Here is a 27,019-nt window from a genome sequence, read left to right on the forward strand (position 1 = left end):
TTTGTTCCTTTGTTTTTAACTAGCTATTAAGAGACTTTCAAAATAAAGTACTGGAAGCACGCTGATGGATGAAAGTCTGAATAATTCCATGGGTCTAAATCACCTGAATGCATGAAACAAAGGGGAACAAAGAGTGATAATGTATAACTTAATTTTATATCGCACCTGCCACATGCCTACACAGAAAGCAAACAAATTAAGAGCAGTTAGAATTTATTTTAAGGAAGTACTGATTTAAGTACAGAGGAGAGGACCTGCTTCAGAACACCAGGAAATGGGTTTAGTTAAAACAAACAATTAGATTCAGCATCTGAACATATCACCTGCAGACAGGGCCCAGCATTTCAGATATTTACATTAATGAGGTGTGCTCTTCAGCATTTGTAATTGACCTCTTGTGACTGGTGTGCTGGATTTAACTGATTTAACAGCATAAAATTTGAAGGGACTTAAAAAGGTTCTGTAATTTGGTTCTCTGTACTGCTACCCCTAGTTGGAGCTTTCTTTCTCTGTCAAAGATAGAATCATAGAATATATCAAGTTGGAATGGACCCATAAGGATCATTGAGTCCAACTCCCTGCTTCTTGCAGGACTACCTAAAACTAAACCATGTGACTAAGAGCATCATCCAGCTGCTCCTTGAACTCTGACAGGTTTGGTGCCATGTCCACTTCCCTGGGGAGCCTGTTGCAATGACTGACCACCCTCGCCGTGAAGAACCTTTTCCTAATGTCCAAGACAATCTTAATCTACCCAGTAAAATACCAAGTGTTCTGATCTCCCTCCCCCCACTTATTTTGTTGTTTTTCACATTCTTAAGATCTTTTTCTGCCCCCTCATTTATTTTGACTGTAATCTCAGTAGGGGTAAAGGCCAGAGTCCTCAGGGTACAATATAAGAACCTGGAACAGAAGACTGGATCAGAAGAAAAAACTAGAATTAAGACAGTAAACAATATGTTGTGAAAAAATACTAGCAAAACATGAATATTGTAGCTGGAGAACTGGCTCACTAGGTTATTGGTAATGGGTACAGGGACTAGTCACAGCCCTCAGAATTCCTATTTTTGTTTTCTGAAACTTGTAACAAGGAGCATAATCAATGTTGTTCACTAGTGCAGGATGCTGGAATCCAGATTAAGCATAATGCAGGCTTTAATAGACTGGGAGAATGACCATAATTTGTTTGAGTCACAGAAATGATAAACTTGGCTTCCAACCGTTGCTCAATTAATCAAAATCCTGTATTTTTATTCAAATAAAATTCAATATTGCCATCTTTCCATTCCCATCTCCATTCAGTGTTTCTTAGCTAATCGCTTTAATATAGCAAGCATTTAAACCCTTGTAAATTAAATTCCTTGCTGCATGGGTTGGAGTTTTTTTCTGTATGACATTAAAGGCTGCATAATTTTTTGGTCATTATGCATATATTCACAAAAAAGAGACTTGGGACTCTCATTTGACTTGTTCCTGCAATCACCTAAAGATATACACTGTATTTACAGTATATTAGGTGGTCCACTGCACAAATAATATTTTCCCTTAGTTCTCTGACATCTAGATGAATTTCCTATGGTAATTTGAAGATTTTTGTTCCAACATAGCTTTTCTTCTTTAATAGCTTAGCTACATGGGTGTAAGAATGGCCAGAAGATAGATCCTTCAGAGGAAAAAACTTAACTTTTCAATTTTCTCGTAACTTGCAGGGGCTGCAATGAGATTTGGCTGTTACTCCTAGTAGGAAGGCTCTCAATATTTTACATATTTCTTTATATGCTAAGAAGGAAACACTGAATTAACATAGTACAAGAGCAGTAAGATTGGGGAACAAAACAAATTGAAAGAAACCCAAACCCCAAAAAAACCCAAGCCTAAAAAGCTCTCTTCTGGAAAATGTAGAGAAATTGTGGAATGAGATTACTAATTCTGTTGCATTGTGGTGAACACAGTCTCCATCAAACACTGACACTTAAAAAAGACCCTGTGAAAGGATTTTAAGAACAGTGTTTTGACTTCCTGGAATGAATAATAATATTTAAGTGAAGACAAGGAGACACCATAAAGGCTTGGTACTGCTATTTTTATTGCTAAAGTGGCATTTCAAGGTTTTGTCCCTAGGTGACAACATCTCAAGACTGTAAGAACTGTTAAATGGGAAAAAATAATTAAAAAAAAAAAATCTATGCTGATCCCCAATTTCTAGGTTGAGAATTTGTGCAAGACCATACAAAAATAAGCAGTTCAACTATTAATCTTCCCTGGACAGAGCAATATTCTCATACTATATCACCATGCCTGAATTCAGAATACAATCAGATTTCTCAGTTTACGTTAGCACCCATCAAACAGCTGCACAAAACTTGTATTCTTGATTTCTTGCACTCTCGCTTTCCACACAGCTCTTGCATCAACCTAGAATCTCAAAGCATCAGTACCAGTCTTAAGGTGAGCTGTCCCATGCCACCTACTCAGCTGTTGGAGCCACTGTTTGGTACACAGTGTCACCTGCTGTTGTCTTCCCATCTAGGCTAGTTCAAGAAAATTAAAAAGTCATGTTCACAAGGTGATGATGTTATAAGATTTACTACAGCACTTTTTCTGTGTAGCTTCCTCCAAGAAAATAACTTGAAGTGTTACTAGCAGCAGTGAACTCACCATCTCTAAGAAACAAATTTTAGTGATTCTTGCAAAGGTATGACAAGTCAACAAGAAAAGTGCAACCATATTCCTTAACTTGTTAAATTGGCTCCAACAATTAGGATCTGCTGCATAGAGAATACTCTGTAATGGGAAGAAGACAGCAAGTTATTATCTGAATAATCCAGTTCTCAAAAGTAGAGAAATAATGATAAAGTCAAAATTTTCAAAGCATTTACTTGTTTTAAATTCTCCCCGCTACAAAACAATGAAAATTCTGTGAAGAGACTTGACAGATGCTTGCTATCCCAATTTAATCCAGAAAAAAGGAAGAACTGTCTTTCCGCAGGAATCACCAGTTTTGAGGGCTTCAAGATAAATGTATTTAATTTTGATGCACAAATTAAAAACCAAGTGATTTTACATTTATAAAAATGAGGAATTTGTCAATAAAATGGAGAACAGGTGTAAGGGGCTACAAGTTATTAATAGATGTGGAATAAAAGCTTGAAGAAATAATTGAAAACAGTAACTTTAGACATATGACAGACCACTAAGTAGCTGAAAGCCATCATCTCTTGATTCTTGAACAATTATTTTTTGTTTTCGCCACAGCACCCTAAGTAACTGAGTCAGTATATACTCTGAAGGGCAGTAAGATTAAGCAGTAAATAGAACAGGATACCTAGTTAACATCAAAACACACCTTCCAAGATGGCTACTTTAGATCCAATATCCAGAAGTTACTATTCAGTAACTGTGAAAGAATTATGTATGACTCATATGCAGTATTTTGAAGTCTACCTTTTTAAATGCTTTCATTGAGAACATTATCTTTTACCTTTAAGGGGACAGTGACAGAAGAAAGGATTTCCCACCAAAAGCAATTCTGATCAAAGGGTTCTACATCCTCATATTCTGAAGCCTGTTACCACCTAAAAATAAAGTTTGACTTGCCAAACCTTTTTTTTTTTTTTTTCATCTCTGATTTATCAAGGACTTTCTCCAAAATCAGTACAGGTCTCTGAGCTATCAATTTTATTTTCTGAAGTGCTGTCACTATTATAAATGCAGTCTGATCAAAAGAAGTTCTCTCTCCCCATCAGACTTTCTAGAAATAAAACAGCTGCTTTCAAACAAATTAAAAATCTGAAAAATTCTAAAAGATAGAAAGAGTTGAAACCAGTAGGTTGGAAAGGAAACACATGAGAAGAATCCCTATCCCTAACATACTTGGCAGAATACAGGTTTTGATTTATTCTTATCGTTGTACTAATTACGTAACAAATTATTCTTAGCCAAGCTTTAACTTGTGTTCCCTATTCCATTTCATAGTCAGAATTCGTTTTAAGAGCGACTACATAGCCTAGATCACAGAAGTACAGAATGCCAGCTGTTACAGAAAGAGGCATTTTACCATGATGAAGAAAGTATCAGCACTGCTTCTGCTAATGTTCACTATTCAAATATAGTTTTAAGTGAGGACTTAAAATGTAAATGCTGTGTGAATAACTACAGGGCAGTTTACAGCAGTGCTAGTGCAGCACTGACTAGGAATGAGTCATATTCTTCTTCCCAAAGTGCTTTTATCTTTCTTCTCAAAGTTTGCTTTGCCACTGTGCATAATAAACCAGTTTTCTGAGAGGAGCCTAAGTTGACAAAAAGCTGCTGGATGGTTGCGAAGTATCTCCTGGAGAGCATAACAGCTTTCTTTTTTCTCTGGTGTACATTGAGGTATTTACAAGATGGATAATTACCCACTGGTATTATCTCAGAAGCTATTATGTTATACAGGAAGTGGAGATATTTCCCTTTGTAAGAACTTTGAAGTTGGGGGTGGGTGTGTGTGTCTGCTTTTAACAGTGGAAGGAAGGACTGCTAGGAACAGGACTGTTCCTCAGATAGAGAATGACAGTGTGTAACGAGCAAAACCCAGAATAACAGTGGCAGTGAACAGCTTCCTGAGAAGGGAGGAGCCAGGAAGTGGAAAATGTGAAAAGTGTAATAGGAAAGCAGGTAAAATAAACCACATGCAAGAGGACAACGAGAGTAAAAAACCAAGAAAGCAACAGACCTTGAAAGCTGGGCACAGGATGTTATTCAAGGAAAACTAACTGGCAAGTCGCTTTTGCCTCAACCCACCTTCATGCTTTTCTTCCAGGTAAGAAACAAACTGCCAGCAGACAGACATGTGTAGCAGTGGTCTGTTCTTCAAGGGTATGCTGACTTGGGGGATCTCTCCAGGCATTGTGTCAACCCTCCCCTGCACCTTAGGGTAAAAATGACTAAAATAGCTCCGAACCTGTTAACTTTGCCCTGTACAAAAAGCGCTCAGAATTGCAGACAAAGCAGGAGGATCTCCCAACCTAACACATGCTTCACAGCGTTCACTGAAAGCTGAGCCCAGTTTTCTCAGCCCGTGGCTAGAACGCTTCCATACCTCCATGTCCTGAGTACCAGGAAGCCCAGCACCGACATCTTCTATTTAACTGAAAAGCTGCCTGCTTTTCTGTTTCTGCCTCTTTAATGTATGTTATGTGGTACTGAGGTATGTCACCAGCCCTTAAACAAAGAAACGATAGATGATCAGGAGGTGATAGTTAGAAGTTTAAAAAGAGGAACCCACAAATCACTAAACACTTGTCAGTGGTATTATGTCCACCTGTGATGATAAGGAACAAAGCAAAAAATTGTACTGTCACCCTTGCCAGTGAAACAGCAGAAATTCCTCCTGTAGTACTATGGATGACAAGCTTTGGCAGGAACAGACAGAAACTGAGGAGGATGTCCTCCAGCTTCACTGGGCTCTGGATTGAGAGTGCTAGTGGATAACAGAGAAGGACAGAGATTCACTGGAAAACAGGCTATCGCGGTGTTTGGTGGCACATGCCACAACCTAAGGATTAGCAAAAAAAGCCTGTGTTTGCTATGACCCGTGAACACTGAGCTGCAGTTGTTCCTCTGCATGATATTATGTTTGTATTGCATAAAGTAAAAACTTCATCCTAATCTACACCTAATCTAGGTGAGAAAAAAACTACACACAAGGAAAGAAAGGTTAATGAGGAAAGCAAGGGAGAAAGACACTTGGAAGCACAAGGAGAAAAGGGATCCAACCCAAGAGACGTGCAGCAACAACAGAAATATATTTAAGAAATTTTAAAAGGCAAGCTGAAGATGAAAATAAACCACTATATAGAGACAGAAAAAAATACTTATAAAATGTTTTTACTCATTAAAACCACTACTTATTAAAACTACATTACCGCTTGGAAGTTCTTATATTTTATTTTCATTGGAGGGGAAGTGCTTAGAGGAGATGAAAGCTCTTTCTCCTAAATGGTAGAAAGGAACACCAGATAATTAAAAATTATTTTAACCTCCAATTCCCCTAAGATGTTCCTCCTAGCAGCCTCCTCTAACTGTTCTTGGTGGATTGTGGGACAATGGTGCATCAAAAACTTGAACTATATGCTGGCATGACCTTTTTTCTAAGTATATAATCACATTTATTTTTCCCCATGGACTAAAATTTATCCTCTGCTGCATTTAGTTAATTTTATTGAGGGATTAGTAGTCAGTTCAGGAACTACTCCCAGTATTGAAGTTTACGTAAAAGATTTGAGAGTTATAAATGGGTATCACAACTGCCAATATAGTTTTATGTTAAAGCAGGCAGGCTAGTTCTTCCAGTCTAGGCAGCAGTTATAATCCACATTAACCTTTTCCAACGCACTATTTATAAAATAACAACTGAACACTAGAAGGATCGATAGAGCAGTGAGGGCTACATAAAACGTTAGACATCTGCTGGGATAGTCTGTCCCCATTTCCTCATGGCAACCTATTACAAATATTATAAATTGGGAACCCCGGTCCTTATTGCCCCTCAGCTGCGTGGGGGAGGCCAGTGTCAGGAGTGCAGAGGAGGACCCTCACTGATAAAAATGACATCAGCCATTTCTCTGCAGCACGAGCCTCTTTGATCTTCAAGACATACGGTAACCAGTGCCTTTGTCCCCCCATTCCCTTTGTTCTACTGTTTAAAAAAAAGGCGGGGGGGGGCAAAAAAACCAAACCAAAAGCTCTGTATTTTGCCTGCATTTATAATTTTGGATGGAGGACATTTTGAAGAATAAAACGACATAAGGGGGAGAAGGAGAATGCGTTTCCTGACCTGGCCCACACACTTTCCACCTCACAAAGCATCGGTCTGCCTTAATACTTAATGGCTGCAGCCCCTCATCTCTGCTGTTGTGGCTTCCCTCTCTGCTGGTTGCATCTAATACGTCAGTGCCTAAAATTGCCTTTTCCCTTCCCCCCTTTTCTACTGGCCACGCTCCTCTTTCCAGTTCTGCCTTATTAGCTACTTTGAGTTATAATGTCGCCATGGCAGCAGTCCATTCATCAAGATAATAAACAAATTAAAGGGGTGGGGAAGGATTAGATTGAGGAGAATTGGGAGACTTCTCTAGAATTGCACTCCCACGGCCCTTGCTGCGTGCCGCGGTACCCAAAGCCGTAACAGTACGGGCGGTGAGGCACAGGAAAGGAACCGTACTAGCTCAGAAACAAGGAGCTTCGGCCCAGCAAGCTCCCTGTTCTCTCGGCCCGAAATCGCCGCCTTTGGGAAACGATGCTCCGTCCCTCGAGTCGTCAAAACCCCAGTTGCTCCCACAGCCCGTTCCAGGGGCAGGGGGGGAGCAGCGGCGGCACCAGAGGCTGCGCTGTGTTCCCCTCACAGCAGTGGGGCAACTCCCGGTACTATAAAGCGCCGCTTCTCTCCCGAGAACACCGCTCACCGCCCCGGCCCATAACGGGGGGGCGCTCCCGCAGCCGGCCGCTCCCTCACAGGAGAGAAGAAACCCCGCGGCCGCGCGCCTCCAACGGCGACTCCGCGTGAAGCTAACGGCCACCGCTCCCCGAGGCGGCGGGGGGGGGGGGGGAGAGAGGGGGCGGGCGGAGCTCCCCCTCCGTCCCCTCGTGCCATTCCCCTCCCCCCCCCCCCCCCCCCCAGGCCGGCCTCCCCTCATCTGACCTGCGCTCGTAATCTTCCCTTCCACCACGGAGACACGGCCCCGCCAATCAGCGCGGCCAGAAGCAATCGCCACGGCAACGCGGCCAGCCAATCCGAGGGGGGGACTCTCCCTCTGAGCCCTACCTTCTTCCTCCGCCCCCCCCTCACCTCCCCCACGAGGCGGTGCCGCTCCATTCCGGGCTTGTCAAAGCGGGTGGGCGGGACCGGCGAGGGCTGGCGGCCAATGGCAGCGAGGCTTTTGCTTTCGAGCCCAATGGGGGAGCGGCGGCCGTACGGCCCCCTAGTTCACGGGAGCCGAGCCGGGCCAAACCCAGTTGCTGCCGCGGCCTCCTTCTCTTCGCGCCCCCCCAACCTGCCAGCGCGGAGTTGGCGGCGACAGCGGCGGCCTCGGGCTTTGTCCCAGCGCCCCCCCTCCGCATCCCCTCCCGCACCCGCGGGGCCACCGCCTGCGGCCCGGCCCGACATCGCGCCTCCGGGGGCCCGCGCCGCCCCGCCCGCCGCCGCCGCCGCCTCCGCGCGCTCCCCTCCCGCCCGCCCGGAGGCTCCGCCGGCAGCGCCGCCTCCGCCCGCCGGGCCCGGGCCGTGCCGGGGGAGGAGGGGGAGCAGCGCCGCCGCCGCCGCGGCCGGGCCCGTCCCCCACCGCCTCCCCCAAACACCATAGGCGGCTCCGGCACCAAGATGTCCAACCGGGTGCTCTGCCGGGAGGCCAGCCACGCCGGCAGCTGGTACACCGCCTCAGGTACCGGCGACGCGGCCCGCAGCACCGCCGGGGGCCGGGAGGAGGGGTGGGGGGGGCGGGGGCTGAATCAGCACTTTCCGCCGCCGGGGCCACCGCCGGTACCGGACGCGGGGAGGGGCCGCCGGCCCCGCCCCCACCGGCGCGGCCGGCACATGGCGGGGCGGGGCGCGGCCTGGTGAGCCGGTGGGGGTTTCGGCAGGCCGGTGGGGCGGGCAGAGCCGGGGAGGGGGTGCCGCCGGGCCTCCGGTGGTCGGAGCTGAGCGCACCTGCCTGCCGCCGCTACCGGTATTCCTCCCCCCACCTCCTGGCCCAGCAGCGGCGCCTGTCGCCGGGAAGCAGCGCTCGAGCGTGGGCAGGGCTGGATGGACACCCCCCACCCGCGGGTGTTCCCGGTGTGTCTGTCCCCGCCTCGGGGGCGCGCACGGCTGCGGCCGTGGGTACAGGCAGTCTGTGTGTTGTGCTCCGTACCCGTTATTGCACTGAATCCGTGTAAGAGCAGAAAGAATTCCGGTATTTTGGAGTGCTCTTGTGGGATTTGTTTTTGTTTTTCTGGTGGTTTTGGTTCTCCACCCCCCCGCCCCGATGACTGGGGTGTTTTGCAGGGCTAGTGGTGGGGCGGGTGGGAAATAAAGAGGTTTATTTCACTTCTTGTAGTCCGAGGTGAGCTGCCTCTGTCTTTCCTCCCAGAGTGCTTTCTCTAGTAGCGGTGAAAAGTTAACAGAGCAGTAGTACAGCGTGAGCTCTGACCGTTTAAAAAAAGAAATATTTGCAGAAAAATAACAGAAGAAAGAAGTGGCACATCAGAGGGTGGACCACTGCTGCCCTCGCCCTCACAAAAAAGGACAGAAACCTGTAGTAATGGCTGGGTAATGCTGGAGATAAGCTGTGCTGGTTTTGGGGGCAGAACTCTGCTGTTGTGAACAGGATGCGTGTCTGTAGTTTCACAGCTGTTTATTAGGGAGACTTGTAAGGGATGGTCTTCGACTCGCTTCAGGAGTAAAGGTTTTTACAAAACTGGGTGAACAAAGGTGGACGAACAAGAGGCTGTCGTAAAGAATAGAGAATAGTTCAGAGGGAGAGGAGAGGTACAATTGAAAAAAAAACCAAAACAACCAACAAACAAAAAGAGATGTATTCAGGATCCTAAACTGACATTTGAGAAGACTAGATGTGAAAAGTCATATGTTTTCCTTGGCTATAAGAGGTGCAGTTTCCCCTCTCCTCCGCAAATTAATGAACAAAGCATGAGGCAAAAATTGAAAGGGAAGAAAAGAAATACAGGAGGGAGGGTAACACGGGAAGAGGCCGATTGTGAGATAAGTAGCTGGGCTTCAAATGGTGGGTAGGCAGTTTCCAGACAACAATAGACGATGACTGTTTTCCTTCCGAGTTTAATATTCCAAGCATAACTGTTGTATCCATTACAAAACTGGTCTCAAGTCTTCATCCAGCATTGATGGCTTGCAATTACAGTTTTTTCCAATGGTCTAGAAAGGTAGGTAGTACTCTGTTTACAGAAAGCAAACAAGATCATGTCAAAGCTATAGATTTTAACACGTGCAATGACATCAAAATGTTGAAGCTTTGTGGTAACACTTCCTAACTTGCTTGTGCTATTTATATTTTAATTTATGAGTAAGGCAAAAAATTGATTTGCGATGTGGAATGGCTAGATGACCTTATACTTACATTTTGTTGTTTGTTTGATATTGCACTTCATACCAAGTTGCTGCTGGATGCTTACAAATAAGAATTTTTCTTTTTTTTCTTAATTAATTTAAGAGGCATGGATGCTGTGCTTGGTTGTGGTCCTTTCCATGCAAATTCAGTGCATAATTTTGCTAGACTACACCCTGGTAAGTCTGGTGACTAGTTGGGCCAGTCCTACTTGTCTGTAATAAGACATACAAAAGCATGTTGCTCCCGTTGCTTTTGGGCAGCCCTCTGGGTATTGCTTGTTGAGGAGGTGTGGGGTGGTTTCCCAGACACAACGCGTGCATGGAAAAAAACACAAACTGAATCCCATTGTAATGAGTTATAGTGACTGTACTTCTGACAAGTTAAGTTGTAACTGTTACAGTGTGTGTGGTAGGGGTATGTGGTTGGTGTTGCACAGACTGGAATTTTGTGAGGTGTGTTTTGTTTTCCTGTGTGGGGTTTTCCATGAACAAGAAAAGAGCATTATTTATGTCTCTTCCTATAGAGCTATTTTCTGCAGTTTACTGTAGGGTTTGTGAGAGCAGGAATTCTTCCAGTTCAGCAAGGTAGGGACTACCTGTTATTTGCTGCTTGGAAACTAATTTCTGTGTGTTGTTTAGGAGGGTCTCTCTCAAAACTCAAGAGGAAACAAATAGGGACCAAGAGCATATGTATTCACCATAGACTTAACCTAAAATCTTACTGTATTTTAGGCCAAACTAGCATGTCAGTTGCTGTTTCAAACTTGTAACGTAGGCTTATTTCCTCAACCATACAATTGAAGAAAGTCTGGATTTTACCATGTGGTTTCAACCTACATAGCTTGAAGGATGGAGCTGAGGCAGGGATTAGAGTTTGAACCGTGATAGTTCTTCAGTGCATTCCCGTGATTCTCTGGGGATTGTGTTGACAAGTCCTTCTACCCACTCTCTCTGTGCTTACTGTCTCAGCCCGAAGTGATTTGCTGGGTTATACATATAAACTGATCAGCTTTTAAACTTCCCGTTACCTGAAAACTGCTCTTTTTCTACAGAGCTGAGTTTGGTTACGCAGGGCAAGTGGATACCCTGGAAACCCTCATCCTTCCCCATAGTTAAGATGACTGCATTAATATTCTCTACCTGTCTGAAAGGGTAATGAGAAGCATGATTTTTGAAGGATGTGTTCAGATTCATTATGTCTGAAAGCATTTTAAAGAAGCTATGTGAGGATGACCTCAGTTAAATGGCAGCTTATCCCCAGGTGCCTGGTACCTGCAGGTGAAACATCAGCAAAAATCCAGGATGATGCATGGGGTCTTGGATTGGGGTGGGGGCGGGTGTTGACTGCAAAAGTAGAGCACCCATTGCTATGCTTAAAAAAAAAAAAAAAATGTACCTGCAAGATCTGGATGTAGAAGGCAGCTCTGGGAAAGAAGAGCTGAGGGAGACGAGGGCAAAGGATGGATCCAAAATGCAAACCAGCTTTTGTGGCCAGAAGATATCCTTGAACTAGATTAACTGGCTTCTCTGTGGTCCAGGAGTGGAAGCAGCATCAGAGGTGAAGCCACAATGAAGTAAGAGGGAGCCACTATTCTTCATGGAGGGTAAATGTAATGTAGGTAGGAGGGTTTAGAAGAAACACCACTTCTTGTCTTTAGAGACTGCTCACTTCTGTGAGGCAGCAATTGCTTCAGCTGAAAATAGACGCTCGTTCCCCTATTTTCTCCAGCTGTGAGACATGAACTGCTTAGGTTCTGCCTTGGAAAACATAAACATGCACTACTTACTAGTGTGAATACATCACCTAATTGTATGATGCTAATTTACTTCTTAGAGCAGGTGAGACTGGCTGGGCAAGTATGCACATCCAGGCACGTTCACATGTTAGAATGTCACATCTAACTATAAGTAAACAACTTTGTTGTTACTGGAGGGAGAGTGAGGTCCCAGGCAGAAAGCTCACTACTTCCTACTCACTTGATGAAGCTGAGAAGGGCGGCGGGGAGGGGAAGATGGGCTTCACGATGCTGTTAGCGTTTAACATCCTATGTGTTCTTCACCCTTAATGTGCTGTTATAAAGAAGAATTTAAAAGGCAAGTTCCTTAATAAGTTCCTGCAGTTGAGTTCAGTATGAAAAACCTGACCAAAATTATCGTCATATCTTCTCCTCTGGAATTCTTGGTGTGGGGAAGTTCACATTCGTTCCACATCAGTCCCTGTAGCATCTTAATGATCTTTGGATGTGGACCTGTGGAGCATTTGTCTGACAGCAAACTAACAGTGAGGTCTGTTTGGTCAGTTGTTCCTCTTCCTACTTAGCAGCAACACTGAAGCTTTACAGCTGAGCTTCCAAACTGAAATAGTGCTGTGACCGTTGCTGATAGTAGGCCACTAGTCTAAATAACCTATTTTTTCACTTGCAGACCTTGTTCTGTATGTCTGTTTTTTAAAAATTTGAAAGTGGTATGTGGCACGCCATCACTGCTGTGGATTAGCTGTGTATGGTGGCCACTAAAAACGCTTGCAAAAAATGAGATAAAGGCACAGCATGTAAATAAAAGTATCAACCTGTTGGGCTGCTGTCATGTAGATTTTTTATTTTTTTTTTTTAAATGTATCATTGTGGTGAAAAATATTACACTGATTTATTTCTGGAAGAAAGTCTCACTCCTGCTGGATTAATTCAACCACCTAGTGTCCAGACCTCTTTAGAAATTGATTTTGACCAGCAGGGGGAAGAGGAAGATTCAGGACGACTTGAAACAAAAATGGCGTAATTTTCCATGACTTTGAATACAGGACAGATACATTCCTAGATACAAAAGGAGTAGCTGAAATACAATGTGAACGACACGCTTTCTCCAGCACAGACTACTTGCAGGACAATGTGTGGGTGCTGTCACCTGATTTACTCCTCCATGTGAGTAGATTCTGTAAGTGTTGGGCAGTTCGGCGGTGGTGGTGGTGGAAATCAATCCTGAAATGAAAATAAACATTACTGTGTGTCATCATTTTTCCTGTATAGCATGCCTTTGCAAGTGAGATGTCACACATCAGGGCACTTAACACAGCTTATTCTCTGGCAGCTGGCCTGCCTTGCCTGGCTCCTGGAAGTGCTAATTGAATACTGTACCACTCTTTGTTAAAGCGTTTGGTAAGACTTCTTGTCTTAACTCTTCCCCAGTCAGTGGCTGCTGATACAGACAAAACACAAAGGTTTTTAGTAGGCTTTTCCAAATCACAGGAGTAAAATCGAATTGAGAGTGTGTATGAATAACAAAACGACATGATCTGACTCTTGCTCTGCAAAATGAATTTGTCATTGTATTAGATATGGCTTATTTCTCTGTTTTCATTGACCAAGCAATAGTGGTCAGAGGCATGCTTTCTGGTAGCCTATGCCAAGTTGTTTTAACTAGGAGAACCTTAATTTCCATACGCTTATTGATGCAAATTTGAGTTGGCAGAGTAATTGCTGTGTCGATTTTAAAAGCCATTGTGCTTATTGTCTTCAAAGCTATTTTTTATGATGAGCCAAGTAAATGGTCTGTCTCCACATAAATGTTTGAAGAGAGTTTAAACCTCATGGTACTCTTATGTTCAGAGTTGTTTTTCTGCTGCTGTGGCTTGTAAGTAGAACAACCCCAACGGGGGTAGACACTGACATCTTGTTGCTAGCATTTGTTAAGGATTAAGCTTCTAAATTGTTTGGACAAGAAACGCCAGAACTTTGGAATAACTGGCTGTCGTGTGCCCAGGGATGTTCAGAGACCTTGTCTTTCAGGCTGAGGGCTGCATGATGGCGTCTAGGTCAGCTGGAAAGGGTAATGCTTTGAAGAACTTCTGCAGATCAGAAAATAAATGAAAAGGCAGTTGCATTCCATGAATGATCTGTTTAGAAATAATGTTCCTCTGAAAATAGTTGGCCACTATTTTACCATGTTTGCAATCTCTTCTACTCCTTTGTGATAAGACCTACATTAATGCTTTCTTTCTGCCTTTGTACCAAAGACTGATTTTTCTGATGCCAAAACCCACTAACTCTCTGTTAATAGCCTTTTGAGGTAGCCAGCTTCAACATGCAATAGCAGCATGATTCTGAGATAGTACAGCTTTTCTCACTTGCAACTTCTGGGGTTTGGGGGCCCTGGAGAGTGACATCAAAGTGTCCATTTTAATGAATAGTGATGTGATCCCCGCATTTGCGTGTTTGTTGGCATGAGCTGGAACTTCTCATCAGCATCAGAGAGCGTGTACGTGGGTTACAGCTGTTTCTGCTCTGCCAGGATGTTGCTGAATGTGCAGTCTGTTCACCAGGCCCTGCTGCCCGTGGTTTCTGAGGGCAAACACTGCTGCTGGGACGTCTGTCACTGACCCTCAGGGTGGCTGCATCCCACCTTAACTTAGAGCAGAAACCCTTCTCTGGAGTGTGTTGGATCTGAGTCTCTGCAGCAGCTGAAGTGGCTAGAAGGAAATAATGTGTGCAATATTGTGTGGTGTCGGGCTATGAATGCAGATGAGGGGTTGAGGAAGATGTTCGCTATATCATAAAAGAATCTTTTTATGAAAGTGCTTAACTCTGGTGTGCCAAGAGCCCTGGCATGTTCCCCAAAATTGGAATAACTCATCACAGCTCATTCATAAACGTAATGTACAAGTAATGAACTATCATGTTGTTTGTAGATGGTCATGGACAAATGGGTCCAGGAAAAAAATTAAAAAGCGTGTGAGGGTCACTGAAATGAAAGTTTTGACCTCATCTCTGTTGTAGTGAAAGAAGCTTTCTGCAGTAGCAGGATAATTAATGTACTTATCATGAAATCTTAATGTTGTGACACTAGCTGGAGCATTCCAAATACAGCTATTAACATAAGTTCTTACCTTGCAATCTGTGAACAACTAATCATAGTGTGTCTTGCAAATTTTTTTAACTATTTTGCTTTGTAATGTTAAATACTAAATGTAATGTTTCTCTCCCTTTGGTCTTCTATCTTTTTTAGACATTTTGTGGGGAAAGTGGATGTGTCATTGCTGGCTCTTCTGTGAATTCGTCATGGAACACAGTATTAATAGGCAGACTGTATTATTTAACATTGTACACTACAAAAGTATACTGTAATAATTTAAAATACAATTTCCAGACTATTATTTCTAGCAGAATCATTTAAGTACAGTTAGAATCAAGATACTTCAAGTAAAGAACGTATATTCAACTTTTACTGTACAATTGGAATTAAAAAAGCGCTTTAGATTTGGTGCAGTGCTGGTATTATTAAAATAGGCCTCCAAGTATCACTTAGTGAATACTTTCACAAATTCAGGTTACATTTAGCATGTATTAGAGACAAAATCACTTTCTCAAAGGTATAAAGCAGAAAGTAATTTGTTTGGATCGCTGAGTGACCTACCTGCTAAGGTATTTTATAAAGCGAGGTAGGTGCATGTTGGTTGATACTCTTTACGAGTGGTGTTATAGTTTGATTATTTCCTAATAACTTTCAGTAAAGGAAATTAAAGAGCTAGTGGAATACTGGAAAACTGGGACATGCGAGTGAGAACTGCCACCAAAGCAGATTTCAATCTTTCCATTATGGCTTCAGTTTTATTTTCCCCCGTTCAAACATCACCTGCTGTTTAATGTTCATCTTACAATGTGTATAATAGGAGTTTATGTAGCATCAGTGTAATCTTTATTTGTATCTTAATTTTTCCCCCCAGTCCTATAGTTTGCATAAGTAAATTTATGCCTTGCTTATAGGCTGATTTCACTGTTTTATCAGTATTCCATACTGGAAGAGAGTATGTGCTAGCAGTAGAGAATGTGCTCATCAACAGGAGTTGTTGGAAATTACTTTCTATTCCTGACAAATCCTGTCCTTTGTATAGATAAAACTTGTTCTTTATTCAAGGATTTGGCTTTTGTTGCAGTGAGAAACAGATTTTTTTCTTTCTTTTTTTCCAAGTGGGACCTGTGTTCTTTAAAACAATCCTTATACTTTCTGCAATTTTAACTAAGAGAAGAAACTGGTTAGTCCTCTGTCATGTTTCGGATTGGAATTTGCCTGACAATTGAATTACATGTTTTGGACTCGCCTTCAAAGTTGTGGAGAGAGGAATTCCCTTAGCTCCAGTTACTAAACTAATTGTGTGCCAGCCCCCAAGGTTTCACTGTTACTTACCTTGATTTTTTTCTAACATCTTACAAGAATAAAGACTTATTTACTTCTTAGTACATGTGCTGTAATATTTATTAGAAGTATTTTCGAGGCGTAGACTTTTCATCAATGGATAGTTAAAAGACAAAAGAAGCGATAGGCTCAGAAAAAAATGTTGGCTCCTACAGGGTAGGAGACTCAGTTAGACAAGTAAAAGCTGTCAAGTAGAAGTGTGAGAGCTGAGGACTGCAGCGTTACAGCCCTTGTGCTCCTGCATTACTTGCATTGCTGCAAGTGCTGTACGCGTACAGCCGAGGGAGACCTGAGCGGTTTTCCCTGGTGCTGCTCTGAATTTTGGTTGAGGCTTATACTCTTCCAGTAAAAAAAAAAAAGCTTTCACTGAGACTGAGGATTTGGAGCAAGCACTGTGTCTTCCCTACCGATCTTAAAAGGCAGGTTTGCACTAGCGATGGTGGCTGCTGGGGCAGGAGCAAGTTCCCACTACATTGTGTTGACACTTGGCGTTTGAGCACTTCAGCCTCGTGCGATGAGGTGAGCTTGGCTGTGGGAAGATTGTGCTGGTTTGGCTTAACCCACAAAGCCTGGACCGTGACAGCTGTAATTTGAGGTGATGAACCCAAGCGTGTGACTACCAGATGTCTTCGCGTTGTCATTCATTGGGTAACACTGGCATGCATTTAACGTGGAAGGATTCCTTCTTACTTACTCTAGGGCTTTGTGAGGGATAAATTGATTGTTAAAATAATTTATCCTTTTAGGTAAGAAATTTGAATAAATGCTGCCTGTAGCTGTATCCATAAATTTGCCTGATGGAGACTTCCAGTGCTTCCAGTTATTTTTAATTTGCCATAATTTCTGCCCGTTTCCAAAACAAAACAGGATGTGAAATATCGACAGATAATGTCAGCGTTCTTTAGTTACATACCTATATTTATACCTTACTTTATAGGATTGAAATGCAGATCTTAACATTATATGCTTCAGTGAAGCTCATATTTTGCCGCCTAATCTTCTTTTAATCAATAAAAGGTCTGATTTTACAGTATTAATGCTAAAGTGTATTGATCGTTGCATCCAGAAGTTGCATCCATAAGGCTTTCTGTCCTTCTGTCTCGGTTGGCCTTAACCCCCCTCCCCTGCCCTCATGCTACCAGCTTTCCCAAGCTGGGGTCTCCACCTGCTCCGGGAGGGAGCAGGGACCTCTCCTACTTCCCACCAGTGCAGTAGGAGAATACATGGACGGCAACACATTCCCATGCTTGTCAGCTTAGGAGATGGATATTTACTGCCTTTATCCCACTGACTATTTGCAAAGACTCTTTTCCAGTTTAATTTAATTTACGTATGAACAAAACTTCCCTATAAAGCTCTTCATGAAGAAGCTACTCGTCTGCTAGAATACAATTCCATATGGCAGAGCATATCTGCTGTGATAATGTGGGTTTATTTATATTTTGTATATCCAATTCAAATATTTTGACTTTAGCCTTAAGCATTGTCATGTTTGAGAAATTAGAAGGAAAAACTTCGCAGAACACTTCAACAAAAAGTTGATGCTGATTTGGTAGCGAGAAAATTACAGTGTTAGAATATCTCCCTTAAAGTATTTATAAGCATAGGAGGCTGCAGGTGGGCTATACTCCTGTCAGTTCATGTGAGTTCTGCTTGATTTTTTTTTTTTTATTTTTTAATTTTCTTTAGCTAAAAGGTCAGGTGGATATGTTGTACTCTCCATTCTCTCTTTCCGTTAGTCCTTTGGAGAGAGAGATCTGATTACGTTTTGTTAAAATAGTACAAATAAGTATCAGTTGATATGGAAACTTACATTAGGTCGGAGTTAATGATTTAAAAAGGCACCTTGTAGTTGCATTAAAGGGAAAAACTCTGGAAGCAGATGTGTTACCTGGTCCTTAAATAAACACTGACAGAATTTTCATCCCTTGGGTCACACAGATCTGTTATTTTACTGCCTCTAGGGAAAAAAAATGCTTGTTAGTCTGTGAGTGTGTGTCTGTAATAGCAGAGTAAGCAAACCTGAGCGTCTTACTCTGCTACCGCACTGTAAGATTGGAAGGTTTGGCCAGATTTGAACAATGGTGGAATTTTAGGAAACTACCAGAGATTCTGAACTTTGTCTTTAAACTGCTCAGCAAGTTACCTGATTTGTCTTAACCAAAGACAAATCGCCTTAACGGCCTTCTTAATCAAAAATCCGTGCTAAAGAAGGGATGGAGGAAGGCCAAGCGCTGTGCCTCGCTGGGGAGGAGCGTCCCAAGGCTGCCTCACTTCTGCCATTGCGCTGCCTCCGGATCCTCTTCTTTGAGGAGAAGACGTCAGGTGGGGCAGGGTCATGTTTTGTTTTAGTCTCTGAGTAGTAGGTGTTTGAAAAGAACCAAAACAACTGTGTCCCCCCAAAGGGCTTCATTCAGAAAGTACTTTATCCTTCAACATACTTCAGGAGAGTTAGGAAGTAAATTCTTTTTTAAGTTATTTGTGTCTTCACTCTTAAGTATATAAAAATCGAAGTGGTAAGACTGTAATAGAGTACTGTTTTGTTAATCTCCTAGTAGCTTAGAAAGAGGATGGAAATAGAGATCTATTTATTTTTACTCAGCTTCCCCAACAGCCTCCATTTTCTAAGATGTCATTATCCTTATCTCTATTGAATGTTTCTGCTGCTTGTAATTTCCCCAAGCTACAGAAGCAGCAGAACAAAATTGGTGTGTGGGGTTTTTTTGACAATTTTGTCATTTCACAAAGTCACTGTACTAAGGAGTGACAGTGGCTAATCAATGTCACCCTTTAGCCTTGTTAGAGTTGTAGGCAGCATCCAAGACATTCAAAGTGATTGTAGGCTTAATAAAAAGGTGTTGCACTAGTTCACCTTCTTCATGTCAACCACTGAAGTCGTCCTTTTTTTTTTTTTTTTTTTCATGAAACACATGAATTCAAGTTTTGTATAAAACCAGCCTTCCCTCCCCCAAGGTTTTCTAGAGAAACCTTTTTGGCCATCACTGATCAGTGACTGATTTGATTCTGCAAAAGTTGACATCTTTGCTCTGATCTCTAGTTCTTGTCAGCTTTTTGGACAGGTGTTAGTGAGATCAGGGCTGTTTGGAGAACTGGTGTGAAACAGTTTCAGGTATTTAATTTGGGTTTGATTTTCCTGGCAATTGGGGAAGATGCAACATGCATGGCAGAAGAAGGCAGCTCACTGCACTGTACTTTACAGCAGATAAACTCTGCTGACATACAGTTCTGTAAAAGCACAGTGTTAACTGAAAAAAGCGCATCTGTTTTTGTTAGTGATATGTTACCTGTAGCAACAGCAGCTGTGTGAGTTTTACTTGGAAGTTTGTTTTGTGTTCTTTAATATAAAGAATATCGCACTGTATTTGCCAGACTTGCTTCTTCAGGAATAGCTTTATGTCAAAAAGTTTTCTTTGTGATGGGAAATAATCAAAACCTGTTTTTTTTTTTTAATGTTGTATTTCTAGAAGGCATTTGTATCACCTGATTGAATTGAGAATATTTGCCACTTGTTGAGGTACAGAATTTAGCTTAAAAAATAAATAAATATTGGATTGACCAATTATCAAAGTTAGTGTTGCCGAGAAGTTTATGTACTTGTAGTATATGTTGACTGATCAGAAGTTGTTAAGGCATTAGTATAAGCAGTGGTGTCTTCTCACTTTTAGATTTTTTTCCAGTGTATTTACAGTTTTTCCAGGTTACAGTGTGCTTTGTGTTCTGCTCTTATGCTTGCTTGGTAATAATAAAGGACTAAATACATAGCCACTGGCTGTCCTGTTGGAATATGAGGTCTTTGTATTATATCATCTTCCTGTATCGGGCTGTCTTGCTGTAGGTTGTCTTAACTTTTTACTTCTGAATTCTGAAAATCTGGTTACCAGAGGAATCGGTCATCTGTTAGCCTCTCTTTTGAGATCAGCAGCCATCCTTTCTAATGATGAAATGGTATGTGCGTCAGTCCACAGAGCAAGAAACTATAAGCGTGTGTTTGGATGTGCAGTAAATGAACTTACTGGACTAGGAGGTTCAAACTTTCCTGCTGTAACCTTCAACGTTACAGGCGTGTTGGATTTACTCTCTTCTCTTCTTTTTTTTTTTTGAGATTTAAACACAGGCTTTGATTTTTAAGATGCCTTTAAATCTGTTGGACTTTGGGACTTTGTTAATTCTTGAGGTATTTTAGATTGTTTTATGGCTTCAGTATTTCCTTGTCTCTTCATAGGACCCCAGCTGAATGCACAACTAGAAGGTTGGCTTTCTCAAGTACAGTCCACAAAAAGACCTGCTAGAGCCATTATTGCACCGTAAGTTTGAAATCTGTTTTTAGTATGTACAATACTTGATTGGTTAAATGCTTCTTTATTTTGAGTGACTTTGAAAACTGGTGAAAGGAAGTATTTAGCTGAAAGGAATGTCATGTGGTTTCTAAATAAGTATTTTGGATATGACATAGAATGGAAGAAATCTGTGCACATTTTAGTATGTGATTAGTTTCCTTTTGCTGATGCATTGCAGACATAATGTTCACTGGTGATCATAGAATCATGGGATGCTTTAGGTTGGAAGGGACTTAAAGATCATCTAATACCAACTCCCCTGTCATGGGCTTGGAGAAGTAAAATCCAGTAAGACAGATAAGAGCTGTATGAGTGGAGTGGTAGTCTAAGGTGACAGCTCTTCCAATGCACTTTGAGTATAGAACAAGCACAGCTATTAAAAAAAAAAAAAAAAAAAAGAAACAACAAAACACACAAAACAAAACTCTGGCATCCCCCCCAAAATCAAAACTTCAAAACGTAGCGAAGATTAAAACAAAAAGTAATGAAACTATTCATCTGTCCAAAATGGTTTACTTTTGTTATTTTAGTTTAGTTTGGTTTGATTTTTTTTTTTTGGTCCACAGCAGAAATAGGGATCATCTAAACTATTTAAGTAGAATTCAATTTCCTGAAGATAATTGAGACACATAATAAGAAAAGTATGTTGGTCATTCTAATTATTATGAGTTGGAAGGAAATACTAGAAAAAGCACCTTAAATATGATGTTTTTCATGTGCTAACATAGCATTGATGTAACGTTTGAAGTATTCCATAATAGTATTGAATGTGCAGAAGAAATTGTCCCAAATTTGCCTTAGTCTGTCTTGCAGGAATGTCAGGAAAGAGGCCTTTCAGCTGCAGATGAGGTAGCCTGGGTTATTTTTCCAAAACTGCTGGAGGTCTCCCTGTGGTCTCACGAAACTACTTCACTAACTATGCCTTTGATTTCCCACCTGTAAAGTGGGATATGGCTAATAATGTTTTTGTGAAAGACTGAAGAAGCCTGTAGCAGAGGGAACCTTTCAGAAGGCTCTTCTGACATTGTCAAATAACATACCTTGCCGGCTCACTAGGTCTCAGTCTTCTGTTTATCCCCTTAGCGTGTACTTTTCTGAGCTCTTTAGAATGAGTGAGGTGACACTGAAGTAAAACCCTAGGGTAATTTTGAGGATAACTTGCTCCAGATATCACTCTGTGGATTAATATACATGCATGCAAGCATACATACATATAAATAAATATAAAATCAATGGGGTACTTGTATCTTCAAACATCCTTTATGTCCCAGGACATAGCCCACATATCATTCTCAGTATTGTTGTATAAAAAGACCATCTGGAAAGCTGTAGTTGTTGCGCATACTTGACTCAAAATAAAGGATAACTATTGACCCAGGGTCACAGGTGCTCCGGATGAGCTCCAGAGGAGATGTGGCCCAAGACCTGTGCAATGTGGGCATGGTCTTCTGCTGTGGACATGCTGCTGAGTGAGCTGTTCTCCGCCACTTGGCCTGGGACCCTGGGGAATGAACGTTCTCTGGAATGAATGCTTTTAGCAGTGTAAACTGAATCTTCTCCTGTTTTTAACAGTCTTGAAGGGAATGGGTCTTCGGATTTGGATGTGATAGTTGAAACAAGTAGACAGAATAATTACGGATGTTTTCGGAACACACACAGAAACGCAGGTCGAGAAAGGCTCCAGGCCAGAGTGATAGGAAGCGATAAGCATGTATCGCATTCTCTGTGGTAAAAGCTGCTGTGCTGCATTCCACTCCGTTCCTTGTGCCCATTCACTCTATTGCTGAGGTATTCTTCTTCAGTGACAGAGCATTTTTGTTCTCGGTTTATCTGCTGTAATGTGTAGTGTCTCTTTGCCAGACCCCTCTACTGTCATCGTATTCAGTTAGTGAAGTGTGGTTAGAAGAGCCTTCTCTAGCAGCTTGCTGTTCCCTTGTTCCCTGGCTGCACTCTTAGCGTTATCACGAGCTTCTGATAATACACAGTTGTGTAGTCTGCCTACTACTATCTTTTACAAGTCATGAAAGGTGCTTTCATCTGGAGGCTTGCTTACTATCAAGTAACTGGTCACTGACAGTTCTTTAACAAATACGTCTCTCGTACTTTTAGTACTGCAGCAGTGCTCTCCAGCTCTTCCAGGAGTTGATTTTTTGATCGCTCTTACTATTTCTAGCTCATTGGGGACAAACAATATTTAAGATGTTAACATTTAATAGCAGTGTCAACATATTTAAGGTGTTAAACAATATTTAATGTGTTAAATATTGTTTAACAATATAAACAACATTTAACGTGTACGCCTTGAATTGCAGCCATGCAGGATATACCTATTGTGGATCTTGTGCGGCCCATGCTTACAAACAAGTGGATCCTAATATTACGTAAGTATGAAAGTTTTTCTTTACAAAGCGTAAGACAATGCCATTGCAATTCTGTGAGAAGCTGAATGTTCTTTTTATATTCTTACACCTTGAAGTACTCAAATTTTAATTTTCTACTCGTTTTAGTCTTTTATGCATCCCTTCTTTTTAACATCATAAATGTTCAAATTGTTTGGATGTTACAAAAGAAAAAATTAATGTTGTATTTTAGAAATTGAAAATGCAAAGCAGTATTTTCAAAAATTATTGAGAATAATTGGTAGCTACATTTTTTAGAAGGGAGGGGTTAAAGGTGTTCTTTTTGCAGGTAATATTTAATTTACTTTGTTGCTTGGTGTTCTGAGGCTTTTATAAAAGCCCGAGCTGGGTTGGTTTTTTTACTGGTCACAGGATGTCTTTGTTTCTTCTTTGTTGGGAGGTTTTGTTTGCGTTTTAAGTATATTAAAATATTTTATCATGATTCTGCATTGATTTTTCAGTGCAGGATTATGGGCTGAATGCTGCCAGGATTCTCTTCTGCTGTGGAGAAAGTGACCTGTGTGTGTATATAATATTTGAAGTCAGTGAAAGTTACTTGTTACTATAATTTTAAATGGACTTGTGTTTTTAACAGCGCAACGGTTTAAAAAAAGAAAAATTTAAAAAACCGCAACATGCTACTGTAGTCTGTGCCTGCCTCTGAAAATATGACTCCAGTTATTCTAGGTTAAAGGAATGTAATTCTTATGTGTTCTGCTGACTGCAATGTTTTTTTTTAAATGACAAAAATTTAAAACATCTCCAGTATTTATTTAAAGTATGTATTTTGCTATGTTAATATAAAAACTGTCTGTGTCTATTAGTTGCTTATGAGATAACATGTTGTAATGTTCTTCAAAGACAATGGTTTTGATTCTTTCTAAACTATTGTAAACTAAATGAAGGTATCTTACAGCGTGACAGATAACTAGTTTCTCTAAAACATCTAGAACAAGTTGCATTCCCCAGGTTCCGTGACATGGAGTCGATTGAACTTTCTGGATCATATGCTATTCTACCACATGGGATGTTCAGAATTCATCTTTCAGATGAAGTATTGCCCTTTTGGATATTTTGGTTTTATGACCTCTGTAAAAAGTTTTAGTATTTCAGTATAGCTTGCTATAGCACTCCGCATGTAAAGAAAAAAAAATATAAATCTTTACATGTCTCCCACCCCTTTATTTCAGATCCTGAATCTGAAAAGCTGAATTTCCTATAGGTTGTTTTTTTCTTTTCTTTTAAGTCCTGTGGCAGGAGACCCTTAACACCTAATCAAGAGCCAGGAACTGAGGACTTGATGAAATAACATCATGATGACGTGTGAAAGTTTGCAGTATCAGCTAAAGCTACAAACGTACAGGTCCAAGTCCCTGTTGTTGATGCAACAGCTGGATTAAAACAGCATTTGAGAATGACTTAAATTTGAATTTGGTGAAATCTGAAGTAAGGCTAACGAAGTAAATAAGTAAAAAGCTCTGACTAGATGGTAAATCCATAATCCTGATTTGAGGGCACATAACTGTAGTCGTTGAAGGTGGCGTGTAACTGAAGGTTGTGTTGTTCTAAGGAAAGAATCCAAAAATCTGTTCCAAGGAGCTATAACACATCATTCAGTCTCCAAATGAGTCCAGTCGGACAGATTTCTAGCTGATGAGTGCTGTCTGATTGATATATAACCTGTTTAAGAGGTTTAAGGCTATGGGAAGCATTATTGAGCTGATTGTTTCTGAGATACCAAGCAAGATCTGTGGTCTTACACACAGCAGAGCAAAACTCTACTGGTAACCACCAGCAAGTATCGCTTTGTACGTTTTTATTAAACTTGTTACTCTAAAGCATGTCTCTGTACAATTGCAGTTGTCTAAATTGTGGGCTTTTGTGTTAATTGTTGTAGCCGAAAAATTTTCATTCTTGGGCCTTCCCATCATGTGCCCCTTTCCCGATGTGCACTTTCCAGTGTGGACATTTATAGAACACCTCTGTATGATCTCCGAATTGACCAAAAGAGTAAGTGCATGATAAGGCTTACATCTTGAAGATTGCTGAGCCTTGAGTGTTAACTGTGCTACTGCAGTGCTGAGGACTCTCTGGTTGGGCATTTCGTTGCTTTGAAGTGGCGTACAAGTATAAATCTGATTTTACTGCAATGAAAGCTAACTTCTGTAAGATCCTGGTGGTTGTGGATGTTGCTATATTATAACCTTAAAGTCTGTCTTGCTCCTGCAAGTAAAGAATTCTCCACCTTTGCTTATCTCTTCTGAGTGTGCCTCTTGAGAATGATCTTTAAAAGGGATCTCAAAATTAAAAAGCGTTACATTTGAATAACAGCCCACTCCACACCTGCTCTATTGTTCTGTGAAGTATTCTGTCTGCAAAAAAAAGACAGTGCTTTAGTTGGTTTGTGTTTATTTCTGATAGATTAATAATAGAGGAACAAAAACCTGCTTTTATTTGGATGCATTATCGCATGTGACTCTTTTTCTTAACTGGCAGAGTACTTACAGAACTTAAAAACTGTTAGTCCATGAAATAGCAGTCTTTCAGACTAAACTTAAAAGTGCGATGAAGATAAATTTGATATTTTGACTTTAGTGTGTTTTGAGGTATACCTAAATAATACAATATCTTTTTCAGAGGAGCTAATTATCTGTATTGCACTTTCGACATGACTGTGATTAAGCAAGCCAACTGAGGCTTTCTACATACTGCCTGCAGAAATTTGCTTAGGTAACAAAAGTTTTGGTTTCTGTAGAACTCCTTTATGGAGTGGAGAAGGAGGCACTGCCCCCACATCAAATCCCTCATCCACTGGAGAGTTTTCAGAATGTAGAGATGACTGCATACCACCAAGCGCACCTGAGAGTAGAAAAGATAACTTATAAACATGGATTTCTTAAATCAGTTTTTGCCGTCTCTAGATTTCATGATTCAGTTAATAATAATATTGTATTAAACAGTAACACATCCAGCAGTGGCCCAGCTGATCAGCAAGTTTTATTTTTTAAACATATGATGGTGTAGCTTGTGAAAAGATAAATTCAGTGACTGGCCAAATGCGTGCCTAGTTTCAAATGTGTTTTATTTGTGTTAAATTTTGTATCATAACTGAAAATCTTTCTCAATATGCTAACGAGGTCACCAATTTAACACACGTATTTTGTAAACTGAATCAGTTATGTTTGTATCTTTATGACTTGAACGTAATGTTAATCCTGAATTTATTTAAAAACAAGTGGTTAATGATGACAGCCCTTGGAGGCAAGTAATTTGTTATAGTGGCCTTGTTCTGATAAAGATGCACTGTAGCTTGCTTAACAGTGGCTTTTTGTTGTTTTTTTTTCTTTTTTAAGTAGTAAAAATTAATCTTTAATTCATTTCAGTTTATGGAGAATTGTGGAAGACGGGAATGTTTGAGCGTATGTCCCTACAGACAGATGAAGATGAACACAGTATTGAAATGCATTTGCCTTACACTGCTAAAGCCATGGAAAGGTACTAGGGCTAACTACTACTTCTGCAAGAATGAGCATTATGTGCATTACATGTTTGAACCACAAGTGGAGTGCAGTAGGAAGTAATAATGCCCTTTATGGTATATAATGCCCTGTATGGTGTATAATATGTGTATAATGTCACACTCCCTCACACCCCGGTAAAAATTTTGGGGAGGAGAGGGTCAGGGACTAGGATTAGTTGCTGTAATAGAAACTGTGAGCGGAGCAAATGCCTGAATGGTGAAATTGCAACACCCCTTATAAACAAGTTTATATGTTTATATTGACTTAATAGAGTTAATATTACACATGCTTTTATGAATATTTTTCAATCTTTTTCAATAAAAAATTAGGATGATTTTTTTTTTTGCAAGGCATCTCTGAAAAGTTCAAATAGTAGTAAGTGTTTTCTGTGGGATTTTGTTTGGAGGCGTAATACTAATTTTGAAATCAGGGTTCTGTTTACACCTGCAATTTCAG

General features: G+C 41.2%; 1 protein-coding gene across 2 annotated transcripts in view; it reads left to right on the forward strand.

The window, feature by feature from the left end:
• The first annotated feature begins 8,221 nt into the window (after positions 1 to 8,221).
• Positions 8,222 to 27,019, forward strand: part of MEMO1 (mediator of cell motility 1) — a 28,385-nt gene continuing 9,587 nt past the window's right edge. Inside the window, exons 1-5 of one of the 2 annotated variants that reach the window (XM_054195554.1) lie at positions 8,222 to 8,417; positions 20,529 to 20,610; positions 22,956 to 23,024; positions 24,940 to 25,052; positions 26,426 to 26,537. In XM_054195554.1, coding sequence (XP_054051529.1) covers positions 8,357 to 8,417; positions 20,529 to 20,610; positions 22,956 to 23,024; positions 24,940 to 25,052; positions 26,426 to 26,537 — 437 coding nt within the window. In that variant the 5' untranslated portion in view covers positions 8,222 to 8,356. The remainder of the gene's footprint in view (positions 8,418 to 20,528; positions 20,611 to 22,955; positions 23,025 to 24,939; positions 25,053 to 26,425; positions 26,538 to 27,019) is intronic. The other variant, XM_054195552.1, reaches the window with a different exon arrangement.

The sequence above is a fragment of the Rissa tridactyla genome, chromosome 3 (genome assembly GCF_028500815.1).
Source record: "Rissa tridactyla isolate bRisTri1 chromosome 3, bRisTri1.patW.cur.20221130, whole genome shotgun sequence".
Lineage (NCBI taxonomy): Eukaryota > Metazoa > Chordata > Aves > Charadriiformes > Laridae > Rissa > Rissa tridactyla.